Source organism: Urocitellus parryii, chromosome 1, assembly GCF_045843805.1.
Source record: "Urocitellus parryii isolate mUroPar1 chromosome 1, mUroPar1.hap1, whole genome shotgun sequence".
Taxonomy (NCBI): Eukaryota; Metazoa; Chordata; class Mammalia; order Rodentia; family Sciuridae; genus Urocitellus; species Urocitellus parryii.
The window spans coordinates 49,231,031-49,250,360 of record NC_135531.1 but is presented as its reverse complement, the minus strand read 5'-3'; the positions used below and the strand labels follow the sequence as shown (position 1 = coordinate 49,250,360).

The following is a 19,330-nucleotide window of genomic DNA, read 5'->3' as shown; positions in this document are numbered from 1 at the left end:
TGAGATCCTCCAAAATAATCCAATGTATTTTTAAATTCAGTTTTAATAACTATTTATGCATGTATATACATAATTTCAGTTATAAAACAACACAATATTCAAAAAATATAAGTAGCAATTGTTATAAAATCTGGAAATGAATATTCTTACCGGTAGAAACTGATCTGTTCTAAATTCAAAATCATCAACAGGTAAATGAAGTTAAGGAACACAGAGAACTCATAGGAGGTTTATCATGATAAGAATGTATCTAAAACAAATATAAACCAATCAAAACCTACATTTTAAATTAACTCAAATTAATTTAAAATATAATAATTCATAAGTGTTAACAAACTTCTTTGTAATAAAGTACTTTTAAATTTTTAAAAGGATATTTAACTTCAGAGTTGTGGCTGTTTCAATCCGGACCTAAAGAAAGTACACCATTACATTTAATCATTCTAGAACTACTAAACATCATTAATATCTAATGAGAAAAAGTATTTCAAATCATTTTCTCTACTTTGCATTTTGTTTTTTATTTTTAAAATTTTGTCCAGACTTTTTTTTTTAATATCAAAGTCAGAGAATTAAATGCAGAAATAAAGATAGTCCCCCTTAGCTGGAGCAAGGGATAAAAAAAGATGATACTAAAACATTATATATTTCTACCTGAGTTTTCTAAATTTACTTAAGGAGACTTTAATTCAGGCTGGATGGATGCTTCCAGGAAGAAAAACAAAAAATTGCCAGAAGGTAGATGGAGAGCGTGGGACTTAGGAAGAACAGTGTGTAGTTGATGTCAGGGCAAAGGAAGGCTGAGAAGCAGGAAGAGCAGGAGTAGAGTAAGCACCAAGATATGCAAGTAAAGGGTGCAGGAGGAGATGAGGAGGAATAAAAGGGGAAGGAAAGAGAACACAAACTCCCATTCTAACCTCAATTATAGAAAACCCTTGAAATACAAAAGATATATTTTCTAAATCCCAAACTTCACAAGTATAGAAAGTTGTACAAGTTTCTGAACTCCCAAATAATATGTTTTGCAAGTATAGTATGTCTTCTGAGCAAATCATATCATTACAACATGTTTCATTTTCAAAAATTCACTGATTGTTTGTTAGTAGTCAACCTGCCCAGGAAGATGGCTACTTTGTTACTTCTCAACAACCACCACACACCCCAACTACAGACCTTTTGGTTACACCACAATTTATATCTTATCTAGGTTCCCACAAGAGTGAAAGATCACATTAGAACTAAATTTTCAGTAGTTTACTGCTTATTTCACTGAAGGCTGCAGATAACCTAACTTAAAAACAAACATTACCTCAAATTACTGAGCTTCAAGACATAACTGGTTCAGAAACTTTAAAACCTAAAGAAGCCCAGTTATACACACCAAATATTCTGGTTACAGAATCATCTGTGGGAGCTAGGGGTGTAGCTCAGTAGTAGAGTGTTTGCCCAGCATGCACAAGGCCCTGGGTTTGATCCACACCACAATAAATAAACAAACAAATAAATAAAAATTGTGTATTCCTAAAAAAATTAAGTTCCTCTCACCTAAAATTTAGTAATTCTAATTTACTCTGTAGAAATTTAGTGTTCTCAAACCTGAAACTTCTCACAAGCACTGCACCTGCTATGTAATATGTCCTAAGTGTGAAGATGGAAGGGAGATTTTTTTTTTAAATAGATATCTTGGTTTGTGGTACAGAATATAAGTCAATAGTCTCAAATTATAGTATAAGGAACTTGTAATATGTTTTTAAAAGAGCCAGTTAATAAGTGTAAAGAGGGGCCCAATTAAAAGCAAGTGTACACATTATACCACTGGAAAAAAAAAAAAAAAAACATGATTAATTGCCGGGCTCTATGGCACACGCCTATAATCTCAGCAGCTAAGGAGACTGAGGAAGGAGGATTATGAGTTCAAAGTCAGCCTCATCAAAAGGGAGGCACTAAGCAGCTCAGTGAGATCCTGCCTCAAAATAAAATACAAAATAGGGCTGGGGATGCAGCTCAGTGGTTGAGTGCCCCTGAGTCCAATCCCCAGTACAAAAATAAGTAAATAAATAAAAATAAAAAAGATTATTAATAAAAATCATTTGACTTTTTAAAAAACCATAAAAAATTTGTTAGTATTCAAGAGTATAAGAATGCATTTCATAGCAAGTGTTATGAGTTACTATAAAAAAAGGTGTTGTAATTGAAACAATATTTAAATGAGAAACTGGACCACTGGAATAGAACAAAGACCAAAAACAGAAACACATTTGTGTCAATTTGGCATATGACTGGTAGGTCATCTTATGAATCACTGAGAAAATTATTGATTATTTGACAAGTTACTCCAGAAAAAAAATGAAAATTTAATACTTACTTCACATTATATTCAAAAGCAGATTTTGAATATGACAAAGAAAAAAAGAGAATTTCTTAAACAAGAAAAGAAGTACAAAACATAATCTGACTGTAATCTATTAAAATTAAAAACCTCTGCTCAACACAGAAGACAATAGGCAGAAACTAGAAAGATAGAGAAGGATTCAATTGCATTTTTGTAATGTTTTATTTCATAAATACATTTGACATACATATGTTAAAAATATAATGTTGGCCCTCATACAAAATTTATGGAAGGCTGCAGTAACTGGAGAAGTTGTTCCTATAATTGCAGCACTATTTCTGTTCCATCATAGCTGTGTCTCCTTGTAGGTATAAGAAATAGAAAATGCAGTTGCTCAGTATCAAATCTATACCAAGTCTACAAGAGCACTTAAACAAGAAAATGCAGATTTGGAAAGCCAGAAAAGATTTAGATTTATCAGAATCTATACATTTTGTATATCTGGATATACACATGTATAAATATATACACACTGTGTGTATGTTTACACACATGCACATACTATCATGTTTGCATGTATATACATATGCTTATATACATACTATTGTGTGTGTATATATGTATATCTAATATTTATGTATGTGTAAGGCAACTTCCCACATTTCTCTAGCCAGCACTTCTCACAGATCTAAATTAAAGCAGTATAACCTCTATATTCTTGATCTTGGATAGGCACAATGCAAATATTCATTTTTTAAGGTTCTGACCAGTCCTTAATAAAGAGAACTATGTTAATATTTGGCCATGAAATCATTTCTCCCCATTAATATTTATTAATAACTGGTATAATTAACGTTCCACTTTTAAAATAATGATAAAAATAATTCACTTTTGTCTTCTTTTTAATAGACTGATTATTATAAAGAGGGTATGACACAAGAAAGTTCTCTACTTCCCAAAGAAAGCTGAATTGAGATTTAATACTTTTATAACACACAAGTCATTTAAAGTCTTTTCTCGGATACTACTGACAGAAAAGCAAATGGTATTTTCCAACTATGAAAACAAAAATTTAAATCTTGTGTTTTACTCTGAAGCTTTTGAAAAGTAAATTAATTTCAAGAAACCATAATTTTTTGGGGGGTACTGGGGATTAAACTCAGAGGCACTCAACCACTGAGACACATCCCCAGCCCTATTTTGTATTTTACTTAGAGACAGGGTCTCACTGAGCTGCACAACGTGTCAACATTGCTGAGGCTGGCTTTGAACTGCTGATCCTCCAGCCTCAGTCTCCTGAGCTGCTGGGATTACAGAGGTGTGCCACCATGCCTGGCTAGAAAACTATAATCTTTAAAGCAGTTAGGTAAAAAAAATATGGGTTCCCTGTAACCTCCCATATTTATACTATTTAATCACTACAGAATGATATTTAAAATAAATTCTCAATTATTTACACAAAGTAGATAATATGTAAGTTGAAAAATCCAAAGATCAGTTCTATTTGCCTTTCAAATGTACCATGTTGCTACAGCAAATTTATATTTCTTTCTTTTTTTTTTGTTTGAAGATTTAAGAGTTTAATTTTTCCCTAGAGCAAGATCATCCATTTTCAACAGGATGAAAGAATACAGAACAATAAACTCAATAGCACCAAATGGGATTTAACACAGAAAACAGGGTTCTCCTTTCAAATGCAAATTTTACATTAAAATATTAGTTGTTTTCCTCTTGATTCAACCCTTCTCCCTCCAATAAAAGGAGCCCCAGGAACCAAAAGAGCATATGCATTACTTATCAGATATACAATAGAACCATCCCCTTCAGACTGAAATCTGATTACTTATGGTCTAGACTCAGGGCTGCCCCAAAGGATGGGAAGAAATAACTATGCTCTCAGGGAGAACGGATACTGCAGATGCCACCAATCAGAGTCGGATGCTGTGCACTGGATCCAGGATGACTTGCACACCCTGTTCACTGCCCAGGTTCCGACCACCGTGGACAGGAGAATCTTGGAACACCAGTTTCACTCGATGATGCCACATGTCTGTGCACACATTAATAGTAAACAGGGTAAATATCATTCCCATGACAATTGGAATAAAGATGAAATTGAGGGTGGTGACCTGCAGTAAGCAGCAGTCCTGGTCTGGGTTAGTATGAACATCTTCATACTGAATGGGAGGCTGCAATCGTTCCATACATTTGCTCTTTAATCTAGGGGACTGTTTTTTGAACTTGAAGTTGAATTCCCACATTGGTTCCTGTCTGTTCCCAACAATCTTTCTGCACCAGAAAAGTAAGCATTTGGAATTCTTTAATGTGCTGGGAGTGCTTTCTGGAATGGCTGGATTCTTGGAGATTCGAGCAGCAAATGGTTCATACATATGGTACAGAGAACGGATCACACATGCCCTAAGATAGCGCAGCTTCTTGATTGACTCTGATCGCAGGTGCAAAGGCAGAGAGCCATCCAGTGTGTAGTGCCTTCGGTACAACCTGGTCCAAAAGGCAGCAGTGCAAGTGACAGTCCAGGCATTCTTACAAATCAAGGAAAAATTCACAATGTCCTCAGGACGGATGTAGGAGGCCAACAATAGCCAAATATCCATGGGATACTCTTCTCCTCCAGCCCTGTCCAAGTCCTCTTTGTGCCTCTTGCTTTTCTTTTTTCTGGAGACAGTTCTCTCATGGATGTTTTCCTCCTGGGCATCCATCTTATCACTGCTGTCGATGATGTCACAGGACTCACTAACCCCAGAAAGAGCTTCCTCTGCAGGAAGCTGGGAGGCTGCCAAACCACAAAGAGATTTTACTTCCTGCTGAAGAGAGTTGGTGACGGCTTTCTTGACCCATCCAGACTTCAGAGTTGGCATAATCCACCATGGCCACTCGACCAGAACAGGCGTCGAGGGCCCGGAACTTGAGTCGCTTTCCTTTCTTGGGCTAGACAGAACTAGTGGGCTGGGACCCCGGGCCATGCCTCGGGCAGGAGAGCAGTTGCCCGGCTCCGCGGCCATCCCGCACCCAAGGCCCCAGCTCTTGCAATCCAAATTTATATTTCTAATTGCGGTTTCTTCAGAATAAAGTGTGGCCTAAACCTTTGCTTGGGAAATCAGATGTGTTGAAAGTAAAAATAAGGGGGTGGGTGGAGGAAAAGCTGACACTGAGAAATGATGAGACAAGATCTTAGCACAAATTGGGGGTGGTGGGACTGATTTTACCCAAACTTCTTAAATAGTATACTGAAGACAAATCTAAACCCCAAACAAAAACGTATATATTAAGACACTAATATATTCATTCAAACATACACTAGAGCACTAGCAGGAAAAAAAAAAAAGGGAGGCTGTAATATACATTTTTAACTGTCATAGGCCTGTTTAAGTAACTGACCTATATAGTAAAACAACAAACCTACTGTTTTGAATGAGGAAAAAAAAGCAATGAAGACACTATTATCAAGCTTCAATAATATGAGAAAATCATGTGAACACCATTAAAAAAAATTCCTAAAAGGAACATCAATTCCAAAGGCAAAAACGGAACAAAGGAAAAACACATAAATGAAGAGCAATCAATCAACAGTAAGGGTGGAACAGATTATGATACTATATCAATGAAAAAGACTGTCCTGAATAAGAAAAAGAATAAATACTGTAAAAAGGGATTTTAATGACTGTAATCCCTGCAAGTCAAGAGATAAGGCAGAATGAAGCCAACTTCAGCAACTTAATTAAACCCTGTCTCAAAATTTAAAAAAAAGACTACAGATGGGGGTCAGTGGTAAAACGCTCCTGGGTTCAATCTCTAATGTCAAAAACATAACAATAAACGGGTCTTTAAAAACTAACTGCCTCATTTTTTCTCTCACTAAAATATAAAAAATGATTTCAGAGTAGTAGTTTGAATACATGTTTTTTCAGTGACTCAGTGGGAAAGGCAAACAATAATCAAAAGTTTCCCTGCCCTCAAATCAAACTGCTAACCAAGGAATATCACACTATATAAATATGAACATTTTCTGACTTAAGTTTAGCACAGGTTGAAATTTAAAAAACAATTATTTTAAGAATTTGAAGCAACATACCACTAAATCTTGATCTTGAAGCAAGTTACAGATTGCCTCATATAGCATGGGTCTTAAATCAGACTTAAATTTCACAGAAATCCACTGACCGATGAGCCAAATGACCCTGCGTCGCAATGGCTTATACCTAGATAGGTTAAAATCATGAAAGTAAAATGTTAAATATTTTATTATACGTCACCATTTAAATCTAAAATGTAATACCGAATGCATTCTACATTTACATAAAATCTTTAAAGCTACCTGAAAAAATATGCCACAGTACAAAATACTACCAATACAGTCCTGATGTAAGTAAATGAAAATTCTTAAAGCCCACATAACCCTGATTCTACCACATCAGAGTAGCAACATAGATCTGTACATTAAAAACAAAAATTTTTACTTCTGTTCCTCAAGTAACTAAAAATAGTGTTAATTCCTTAATGCTAAAGCTGCAGAGATCCCATAAAGTAATAATAAAGGAGTTCCTACATTAAATTTTCTTATTCTAGTTGTTGATTCCACATTATTTTCAAAACATGATCTCTAGGACTATATAAAGTGTGAAAAATAGAGAAGTCTGGTGGTCCATTTTCAGAATATAGTATTCAGCCTTAATTGAATCCAACTATAGCCATTTTTAATTATAGCCCTTCCTTTGTGCCCATCATAGTTTTAAAATTAGCCAATTGTATAGATTATACTTCCAAGTCCTCCAATCAGCACTGAATTTGTTAGGTGTGTAAACAGGCAGACTACCAGGCTGGGTATGCTTGCTAGCCAGATTCCAGTAGCACACACTTCTGGCAGAAGTAAAAGTTTGCCTTGCCCACACACTTTTGGGCTCATGATTGATTTCTTGCAATAAATACCTTGTTATTTCTAACATAAAATATACATATAAACTTACTGCTATCAGTTTACAGAATGTGACTCAGAGTATAAAAATAATCACTTATATTTTAAAAGTTTTATATATTCAGTACATATACGTACATTTATTTCTTTGATTATCTTTGCTAAAGGAAATGAGGGTTACTAAGGAAAGAAGAAAAATCGCAAAGCTCAAAATACTTGTGTCCAAAATTTCATTCTTGACACAATTCAAGATACAAGAACTATAAGAACAAAGACACAGAGGCAGAAATAACAATACTTGTGTAAAGTGAGGTGAAAGAATCATCAATTTTGGGACTGAAATCCTGGGTATTGCCATATTTGGCTCTGTTCAAACAAATACAATAATGCACAGAAAGGTCAAATTCCAAGGTCAAAGTCACTACCAGACTACTTTATCAGCTTGTTCCTCAAAGTGTGTGCTTCCTAAAATAGCATCATCATCATTTTGGGAGTATGAAAAAACTAGAGTATCTGGTCCAGACCTTATAACCAGAATCTATATTTTAACAAAATTTCCTACCAAGTGATTCATATATAAAATTTGAGAAACAACAGTCTTGACATCTGTTTAAGAGAAACTGTACAAGTCATATAGGTAATTTTAAATTTTTTTAGTATAGACACTAAAGTAAGTCTAAAGAAACTGGTAAATTTTAATAATATTTATTTCAATATACTCAAATTATAATTTCAATATACAATCAATACATATTTTACACAGCTTCCATTTTTAAACTTCAATTAACTAAAATTAAATTCATTGTTTCAGTTGTACTAAGCATATTTCAATTACTCAATAGCCACATGAGGGGAGCTACTATACTGGATAATGAAGGTCTTAAACTAAACAGCCTTTTGGGTTTAAGGAAAATTATATTTCATATCTGCCTCCTCAAAGGAGGTTTCCTCTCCTTCAGAGTTTCACTAGGCCCCTGAGGGCAGAATGAGAGGCTACTAGAGTCAATGTTGGATCTACAGGACATAACAAATTCTAATTGTTGAACATTTTTTCATTGAAGAAATGATTGGAAAAAAATGAGAAGATGAACAGCTACTTACTGGTAGAAATTACTTTTAAGGCATCTTCAGTTTTATAATTCTGTAGCTCTAAATGTTCAAAAAATGATTCTCATGAGGGTGGCATTCTATTTGATCAGTATTTGATGCACAAATACTTACTAACCTATGACTATATGCTAACAGGCACCAGGTACACAGAAGGAACTTGATAGACCTATACCCTTCACACCAGGAACCAAAATCCTTCTGAAATATTTTTTATAGTCTCTAATTTTAAACTAGAAAATAATTTATAAAAACTATGAAAACTGTTTCCTTCTATCCTATTCATTTAATATCTAAACTTAAAGTAACATAAAAGCCAACTCTTGCTCATATTCTAGGTATAGAATTCATAGTCTTATATTCTACTAGGCACTACCTGCTAAGTCAAACCATGACCCTTTAAAAATTATAAACAATTTCTTAAAAAATATTTTTAGTTATACATGGACACAATATCTTTATTTTGTCTATTCATTTTTATGTGGTGCTGAGGATCGAACCCAGTGCCTCACATGTGCGAGGCAAGTACTCTGCAACTAAGCCACAACCCCAGCCCAATTATAAGCAATTTTAACTACTTCCTGCCTTCATCAGAAAATCAGCAATGTAAAATAAACACAAAATTTTATATTTACCTATTGTGAATGACTTGTAATTCTGGAAGAAGTTGGTTTTTAAACCACTGATCAAAATCAACACTATCAAATAGCTCATAAGCAGCTAATCCAACAGCATTATACACTGAAAATAAAGTTAAACAAAAAAAAAAATCAAGGATTTCAGATATTTGGCCTTATATAACAAATTAAACTTATTTTGAAACATGTAATATATTAATTAAGAAAAACCCACCATACGTTAACTGGGAGAGATTATCAAAGCAGACATTTTAGAGACATTAAGCTATTTTACTATTTTCCCCAAATACTCCTTAGTATTTTCAAATGGAAAGTTAAATTTGCTCTAATATTAGAGTCAATTTATAAACTTATAAAATAGCATCTGTTTCTAAACAGAGGCAATATTTCACAACCTGGTCCTCGCTTATCTCTCTCCACCCCATCTCTCACCACAACCCCCTAACTTCTATGTTCAAGTTAAACCAAAACAGTAACAGTTCTAATTCTACCTATATTTTGCTCCTCTTATCATCAATCCTTTCTCCATACTGCTCAAATCTTCCTGGAATCCTTTTGCACACAACTCATATACAACTACTAACTCCTACTTGTCCTTGAGTTATCACAGTATACTTCTTTAGGAATCTTTCCCTAGATATACCAAACCAGCTCGTGTTTATCCCCTACTTTAAATGTATATAACCATCCCATTAAGTGTTATATTTATTTTTGTCTGCTTATTTGGGTATCTCTCTCACCAGATAGTTCCTATATTTTGGTTACTCTTGTATCCCAACTTTCCCAGCACAAAGTTTACCACAAAACAGACCCTCCATCTATTGAATAACTAAATATTTCTAAACTAGTTAAGTTTAACATACCAGCATCTTTGATTAGCAATGCATTCATATCTTCCACATTGGTGGGCCCTAAAAAAATAAGTATCAGTAAAAATAAGCAAAACTCATTTTAAGAATTTAAATTATTTTAATTGATACAGTAAACAAAAAAATCATACATGTAAATGGGGTAACCTGTGATGTTTTGATACATGTATACACTGCATAATGTTTGAATCAGGTTAAAGGTTAAACATATTTGTCATCTAAAACATTGGTCATTTCTTTATGGTAAAAACATTTAAAATTCTTTCTTCTAGGTTTTGGAAATACACATTTTTGTTAAATATAATTATCCTACTATGCAGCAGCACACCAGAAGTTCTTATTCCTGTCTAACTCTAGCTTAGTATCCTATCTACTGATCAGTCTTTCTCCATCTTCTTCTATTCCCTATTCTTACCAGTCTCTGGTAACTACCTTTCTTCTCTCAACTGAGTCTATGAGATCAACATTTTTATAATTTACTTATGAATGAGATGATGCAGTACTGGTTTTTCTAATTTTTACTAGTTTTTTAAAAATATTTTTTTTACCTTTTTTATTCTAAATTAACCATTTATAACTATATGAATTATGGAATACAAAATGATGTTATTCTCTATGAATACTTACATGAAATAATTAAATAAAAATGCTAATATAGCCATCACTTCTAATACTTAACATTTTTGTGGTGAAAATATTTGAAATCTATTCAACAACTCTGAAGTGTATAATACTCTAGTAACTGTATTTTCACAGTGTGCCAGACAACTTTAAAAATGATATTGTACCATGTGACCATTATCTCCTCATTATCCTCATCCCTCAGCCTCTGTAATCACTATTCCATTCTTTACTTCTATGGCTTCTATCATATTAGGTTTCACATACAAGAAAGAACACGTGGTATTTGTGTTCCCATGCCTAAATCAATTTCACTTTGATAACATCTACAATTCTAATCATGTTGTAATAAATGACAGTTTCCTTCCTGTTTAATATTAGTAGTATTCCACTGTGTATACATACCACATTTTCTTTATCTGTTCACCTGCTGATAGACACTTCAGTGTTTATTCAATCCTAACTTAGTTTTTCAATTAAACTAAGTACAACATACTTGGTAATATTAACCATATATACAAGGGGGAGGTCTAAATTTTATTACCATTGCCCTCGAAGAACATGAGTACAAGATGTAAAGCTATAAACAACATTAAAAATCTTTTAAACACATTCAAAAAATGTATGACAAGCAATATTCTAGAGAAACATATACCACAAATTGTTAACTGTAATATCCTCATTATAAAAGAAAATTCTTTGAAAAAAAATAAAAAGATGAATTAGAACAGGACAATAAAAAGTTGGCAGTCTTCGCTATTTATTCAAGAAGGATATCAGAAGTAGACATGGAAAACACAATTTCCTTAGTTAATAGATTTCTATAAAAGAGAAAAATTTCTACCAAGTTTCTCAAAGCACTCTTCCATTGCTAAATAGGAATTTTTAAACTTATTCTAATAAGCTATAATAAGTAAGTTCTAAATAAGCAAACTGATGCAGAGCTAGAAGGAAAATTGAACTCAGAAATCCTTGAAAACCTTACCATCAGACAGCAAACTGACCAAATTTAACCTAAATAATCTATCACTTCCTTCGGTGGCTAAAAAAAAAAAAAAAAGTAAATTCACATAATACTCTTCTTCTATAGAAGAACAGACACCAACAAAACCACATGCAAAAACATACAAAGCAACTTACGTAGTATACATATTAACAAATAATCTTTTATCCTGCACTAAGAAACTGGCAATTAGACACTGCAAATCAATTAATAGTAAAATAAAATAATGTCCAAATAATCTTTTTAAATTAACATAATTATATTAAATAGCCTATATTTGCTTTGGCTTATAATTTAAACAGAAAAACTAATCTACTAAGCTTTTTGAAGAACACAGCTTCTTATAACCAACAAGATCAGATATCACCATTTCTACAAGAAATTTTCTTTCTGTCATTCCTTTAAATCTCTACCTACTCAATGTGATTCCTGCCCCAACTAATCTATTCTCTAGGGAGATTCCACTGCCTTCTGCCTCTTATATTCATAAAACAATCACCTCCTCCTACCCCTACAGGTGAAAATCTCAGGTTCTGTCTGGAACCTCTTTTCTCTCCCAAGACTCCTTATATACATGTATTCCAAAAGTATCTGTACCTCCAACCACTATTAATGAGATAACTGCTTTGCCTATCATTAAAACTCAAAAGTTCAGGAACATTTTTTATTATTTTCCCTTACCCAGCATATTCAATCAGTTGTGAAAAGTCAATCAATAAATAAACAGTTATTGACTGTGCCAGGCATTGGGAATAAAGACTGAACAAAACAGCTGCGATCAATGTCCCCTGAGTCTGGCACAAAATTCAGAAAATATAAATCAATGTTAATAGTTAAATAATTATTTGTGAACAAAATGCAATAAACAAGTACCTAAAACTTACTCCATCATTCTCTTTTAAATCCATATATTCTTTCCTCTCCCACTGCCACCACCCTATGGAGGCCAACACACTATGTTAACCTTTATTCATTCCTTACCAAAACATGCTCCGGAGAGACTATCTCCCCAAGGAATGTGATTGCCATTTTGCTCATGCTGCTACTATGTTTATGACAGCAAAATCTAATTATCATATCCAGACTATAATTCAAGTCCTATCTCAAATGTCCTCCTTTCAGGAAGGAATGCATTCAATCTTTTTCAAATTCATATCCATTATATAACCTAAGAAATAGCATGTTGCACATAGTAAGCAATTAACCATTTTTTACTGAACATTAATTAAATGGATAAATAAATATGTATCTCAAAAAACACATTACCTTGGAGGGTTTGCATCATTTCTAAAAGTACAGGAGTAAGAGTCTGATTATATTCATGGAATATATCTATAAATAGTACTTCAGTGCAAGGCTGGAGGGAGAAGAAACAAATTTATAATAAAAATGATGGCATATTATATTTATTTTATAATAAATCAAAGAACATATATTCTTAAAATCCAAAACTTTTAAAAACTCTGGATTTAAAAATAAAATAGTACAGGGTGTGGTGGCACATGCCTATAATCCCAGTGTCTTGGGAGGCTGACGCAGGAGGACTGCAATTTCAAAGCCAGCCTCAGCAACTAGGTGAGGCTGTGAGCAACTCCGCAAGACCCTGAGCAATTTGGCAAGGCCCTGTCTCAAAATAAAATAGTAAAAGGGGCTGGAAATTTGGCTCAGTGGTTAAGCACCCCTGGGTTCAATCCCTAGTAACAAAAATAAAATAATATGTATTTTTAACAAAAACAATAACAAAAATTGTTGTTACCTATATTGAAAAAATGACTCACTGTGATTAGTAAAAGTGCTGAATTTCTAAATGGTTCAAAATAGAAAAGAACTGTAAGTAAATGTCTAAAGTATTCTGCTTTATGTTTAAAAAAAAAATCTTAGACATACAAAAAAACATATGCTATGTCATCCCAGATATTTACTTCAAATTAGTTTGGGGCAGGAATTCTTATTATGAAACTAGACTAGCCAATATGTTAATAACAAACTAGGTTTTCAGGAAGGGTTCATAATTTTATTCTGTTTAACCTTGTCCATTAGAACAAGTTTTTAAAGCTCCAGTAATTTCTCTGGTTTACAATTATAAGCTTATAAGTCTAAAAATATTAAGATGTATTTTTAGAAAACCAATGGCAGGTTATATGAATTATGTAAAAACAGGTCTTAACAAAAAGAATAGCTCAGTGATCATATCTGATAAATTTTCATAAAGGCAAAACATTTGCCATATCAATAATGTGCTCTAAAAGCATGACACTTGGTAATAAGAAAATGAGATATCTAAAGAAACTCTGTTAATGAAATACTAAGGAAAAAAAAAATCATTCTAGCAAAAAGTAGCAGCATTCACTTCTACAAATATCTTACATTTGTTCAATGACAAATTATTTCCCAAGAAACTTTACTAAAAATTGAAAAACACAGTTTGTAAACACCAAGTTAACAAAAAAATAAAAAATTCAGATTAGAATTCATAATTTAATCAAATACTTTTCTCTAAACAAAGTTTCTTGTAATTAGAAACAATTTCCTATCTGTCTGACTTACTGTTTAGAATTTAACAGTGTCATTTTCTAAGAGCTTGAGGATTAAGCTTTACCCTATCAGTTTTTTTCAATTAATACTTACCCTCAAACTATATTTCCAAGAATCTCCTCCTGTTTCTTCCACTGCTGCAATTAAAAGGACGACAAGTAATGTTTTCCAGAAATGCAATGACGATGTTTACAAAATCCAATTTGGAAAAACAGAGATTTCAATAATAGCACAGTATTTCTGTAAATGGTTTTCAACATAGCACTAAATGCAAATCCTTGAAAACACAAACTTACAGAATTCTTTCCTATAAATCACAGATAACATCTGTATATTACACAACCTCCTATCCAAGTGCTTATTAAATCCGTAAGTGTTCTTGCTTTCATTAAAAATTCCTTTTGGAGGAAAGCTCAATGTACCTATCATTTCCAGAGTATATGACATCATCTGATAATATATCATTATAGTCCTGATAATCATTGCAACACTGTAATCATATTTCTCAACTTAAAATGATTAGTCATTTTTCATAAATTTCCTACATGTATTTATACTTGGAGTAAAATACTTCAGGACTTTAAAAAAATCTAGAGGTTTCATTCCCTCCCACCTCTTCTCTTTTTTGGGGTGGTTGTGCTAGGAAATAAACACAGGGCCTTGCACACATCACGCAAGTGCTGTACCACTAAGCCACAACCCCAGGTAGGTCTCAATTCCTCATGTTATACAATATATAAACTGCATAAAGAAAGCAAGAAACAGAAGATGCTAGTTAGAAAAAGGAGATGATGAAGAAAAAGAAGAAAAAAAGAAAAATGTATTGTGTAATATATTTTTAAAATGATTTCTAAATTAAAAAAAAGGAAGGTATATATTCCAAAACAACTAAGGCAATCTTAAAATATTAGGAATTCTATGGGATCCAGTTAAAGGGATAAGTAGAGATTAAAATCTAGCTCTTGTCCCACTAATGGCCAAAGTAATTCACACAAAGGCATTTTATAATTACATGATTCCTTTCTTTTCTATAGCAATGGCATGATAGATTTGTTACTCACCTATCTATGTATCTAATGACTGATCTACTACTAAAATTCAAACAGATAGACAGGTCTCCTGTTAGGAAAAACAAGCATCAAAAAAATTTCCAGTCTAGGATAAAAGCTCAGTGATACAGCATGTGAGTAGCATTCATAAGCATTTACTGAAACTGTATTTACAATCCCCAGAAACCCTTCAAAAAAAGATCTTCCAATGTCTTTCTGAAGTACAACTTTTCAAAAGTGAAAAAAAAATATGGAATGAATCACAAAATAGAAATTGACCTAACAGGGCAAGAAAGTAATTTTTAATTTTTGTTTTAAACCATGTATTTGTAAGGGTATCTAAAAACTTAAAATGGTGTCTTCCTGAACAAAATTTTCCACTACAGTTAAATGAATCATTCATTTGGTGTCTCAAATTGTTCTAAAGGGTAAGAAAGACAACTAAAAAAAAAAAAAGATACCCAGATCAAAAGTACTACATAAAAATACTTTGTTATTATACCTATCATTCAAGATATTTGTTTATGAAATGGAGAGATAAGCCACAATAATACAGAAAAAGTAATTCTTACTAAAGCCTTCTGGATCTTCTTCCCACATTGTCAATTCTTCTTCAGTTAATAAAAAATAATGAGAGACTAATCTTCTACATATCTCTGTCAAAGTAGGGTATGTGAAGAAGGCCATCTTAATCTTATGGGCTTCAAGAGTTTCAGGGCTGCTATCTAGAAAATTAAAATTTCCAAGTTAATTGTATAGCCAAACATTCTACTGAAGCTGGATTATATATATATTTTTATAAAAACATGCTTTTGGGGGTAAAGATAAACTTTGTGCATAAACATTCATTTTTATTAGGAACAAATTTCAAAGAGGCTCTTTATTTATAATATACCTCATCAGTCCAGCCTTGTCCACATAGCTTATGCATCGTTATGCTATATTATTGCAGCATATTGAAGTGACCAACTGATATGTATGTCTGTCTCTCTCCCTTCCATTTACAAACCTTCCTCATTCATCTTGGAACACATGCACATGAAGAAATTTCAAATAACATACAATTTAACCTGTCTCTAAACAACCCTACTTTGTATAAAGTCAGAGAAAACTTTAATTGTTCAAATGAATACAGCCTACGACATGAGCTTCAGAGGTTATTACAGTATATAATTCTTAAAGTCCTTAAGCTTGAACTGATCTTCTAAGGTGTTACAAAAGAGAATTTGATAAATGAGTTTCAAGAAAAATCTATATCAAAATACTTCACACTAAGATTAAAATAAAAAAAAGTAAGACCAGGAAAAAAAAATAAAAACCTACCAGTAATGCATTACCTTCAAAATTTTTGGATGGCTTATAAGCATAATTTTTGACAATCATCTTAATAAGATTCATGCACTGGACAATGAATCTTTCAAATGTAACGCCTTCACCCACTTCAGTAAAAACATAGCTTACAGAAAATTCCAGTGATCTCTGAATTAGAGGAGTAAATGAAAATGGATGCTGATCCAAGAAATCTAAAAGCTGTGAAAAAAAAAATTAAATGCATTTTTCCCAAATTCGTATTGGAATATAATCATTTCAGTTATAAGTTTACTAATTAAAATTTAGCAAGTTTTGAACCTTGGTAAGAGTCTACATATATTCAGTTTTACCTGTACTATAACCCTTCTTGAAGTACATAATATAACATGGATTTTGCCACATTACATCTCATAATAAGACTTTTCTATTATTTCCATTACAGGGACCAAAAAAGTCCTGCTTCATACTAATTTGATAACAATGGGTAAAAGTGATACAAATCATTTTGTATATAAAAGGTAGGCTTTTTAAAAAAAGTAATAAATAAAGGGAAAGAATTAAAAAATAATCCTGCCTTTCTGTATGAACTGTATTTCGATGGACCAAATAGTTCTGATGAGGGAGATTTCTTCTTTATAGAAAAATTCTAGCTAATAAATGCAAAAAGGAATAATAGAATTAGAATGCCATCATTTTGTAATCCCAATCAAATCATGGTACTAGGCATGGCTGCTAAAATCTAGAGGGGAAAGGGTGCTGAGAAACTCGGATAGCTCACTCATCAACCTTCGCCTTCTAATAGAGATAATCAGATATTGTGTGCCTTTTGATGGGCTGCAATATGAATACACAACATTGCCTACAAAGTATTCTTGTCAGCATCCCCTACCAAAAGAAAATAAAAATACCCCGAATGTGACCAAGCTTCTAGATGTAACTACAAATTCATGAGAAATATAGGAGGGATAAGAAGAGTGTGGAGACAAAGGAATATCTTAAATAACACATAGGGATGCAAGCAAATTCAAAACATGGTGAACACTACAGGAAAGTAGCTATTACTTCAACAAATAAAGAGCAAGGAAAAAGAAGAATAGAAAGATAACAGATACTATCCCCGAGTCAAATAAACCAATTATAAAAAGTTTATACAAAGAGAAATCTGAAAACAGAATAGATATTTAAATGAAATCAATTAGTACTTTTTAATGTGACAACTGTGTTTAAGAATGCTTTAGGAGGGGTTGGGGCTGTAGCTTAGTGATAGAGCCCTTGCCTCTCAAGGGGAGGCACGAGGTTCAATCCTCAGCACCACATATAACATAAATTTACAAAACAAAGATATTGTGTGTCCATCTACAACTAAAAAAATTTTTGAAAAATGAATGACACAGTGCTGCATCTCCAAACAGGCTGCCCAATGCCATCGCATGGCCTGCCCTATCAGCCCCATCTCTGAAAGCAGTAGCCTTCCTCTTGGGACAACTCCGCAGTCATCCTGGTTACCATCGATGCCAATATCACCAACTTTGGTTGGGGCAGCTTCCACCTTAGGACACTGGCTAGGGCCTGGAAGCCTAACATCAAGGTACCTACAGGTTTGACACTGCCATTGCCACAAACTAGGGAGGAGCCTGCCTCCATCAAGAGACAACAACCAGCACCTGGAAGACCATCACCAAGGTCCCTGCAGGCTTGGTTACACTGGAGATATCCCTGCTAGCCTACTTCTCTTGATTCCTATTTCACTCCTCCTGCGATCTAATACCTCTCTATTCCCACCTCCTATCTCATAAACCCCACATTCAACACCTCACCCCCGCTCTTTCTTTGTCTATCATTAGAAACTGTAGAACCTTATGCAAACCTACTATTTATATTGTATTTACTAACTGAAGACATCATTTCTGTTAATGGGACAGAACTATAATTGTCTAAAATATGAGCTGCATATTGTCTGCATTGGATGCTATAAATATTGATCTTCCCCCTTAAAAGCAAGGTACTGGTAACCTGCAGGAAAACTACAAGATTATAGGGTAGAAACTGTAATACCTCAGATCTGCACTGCTAGAGAGAAAGACACATGAACAACATAAAAAAAAAAAAAAAAGAGAAGAAAGTGCTCCAAACAAAGATACTACACTAATAGACTGCATTGACAGCAAAGTAGATGAAATGTCAGAGAAGGAGTTCAGAATGTATGTACATAATTAAAATGAAATGCAAAGCAAAGAATGATGTAAGAGGGCAAATACAGGCAACCATTGATCACTCCAACAAACAGATAAGAAAGCAAATAGATGTAGCAAAAGATTACCTCAAGAAAGAGAGATTCTTAAAAAAAGAAATCTATGAAATGAAGGAAACAATAACCCAAACAAAAAAAAAATCAATAGAAAGCATCACCAATAGACTAAATCACTTGGAAAACAGAATCTCAGGCAATGAACACAAAATATATAATCTTGAAAATAAAAGTTGACCGCACAGTGAAGATAGTAAGAAACCATGAACAGAACCTCCAAGATTATGGGATAACATGAAAGACCAAATCTAAGATTAGCAAGGTAAAGGAAGGCTCAGAGATACAAACCAAAGGGATACACAATCTCTTCACTGAAATAATATCAGAAAATTTCCCAAACATGAAGAATGAATTGGAGGGGCTGGAGTTGTAGCTCTGTGGCAGAGTGCTTGCCTAGCACATGTGAGACACTAGGTTCGAATCTCAGCACCACATGAAAGTAAACAAAAGAAAGGTTCATTGAAAACTTAAAACAAAAGAATAAATTGGAAAATACAAGAGGCCTACAGGACACCAAATATACAAAATTACAACAGATCCACACCAAGGCATAGAATAATGAAAATGCCTAGCATACAAAATAAGGACAGAATTTTAAAAGCCACAAGAGAAAAGTTTCAGATT

General features: G+C 33.3%; 1 protein-coding gene and 1 pseudogene across 4 annotated transcripts in view; both read right to left on the bottom strand.

Annotated features, from left to right (window-relative positions):
• Ipo11 (importin 11) overlaps positions 1-19,330 on the bottom strand; it is a 207,934-nt gene that overhangs the window by 112,978 nt on the left and 75,626 nt on the right. For all 4 annotated transcript variants that reach the window (XM_026402552.2, XM_026402551.2, XM_026402553.2 and 1 more), the window contains exons 10-18: positions 16,425-16,617; positions 15,660-15,812; positions 14,132-14,175; positions 12,770-12,860; positions 9,874-9,921; positions 9,008-9,113; positions 6,426-6,552; positions 378-411; positions 151-191 (exon numbers count right to left, since the gene is read on the bottom strand). In XM_026402552.2, coding sequence (XP_026258337.1) covers positions 151-191; positions 378-411; positions 6,426-6,552; positions 9,008-9,113; positions 9,874-9,921; positions 12,770-12,860; positions 14,132-14,175; positions 15,660-15,812; positions 16,425-16,617 — 837 coding nt within the window. The remainder of the gene's footprint in view (positions 1-150; positions 192-377; positions 412-6,425; positions 6,553-9,007; positions 9,114-9,873; positions 9,922-12,769; positions 12,861-14,131; positions 14,176-15,659; positions 15,813-16,424; positions 16,618-19,330) is intronic.
• Positions 4,261-5,108, bottom strand: LOC113192407 (putative transmembrane protein 183BP pseudogene; annotated as a pseudogene).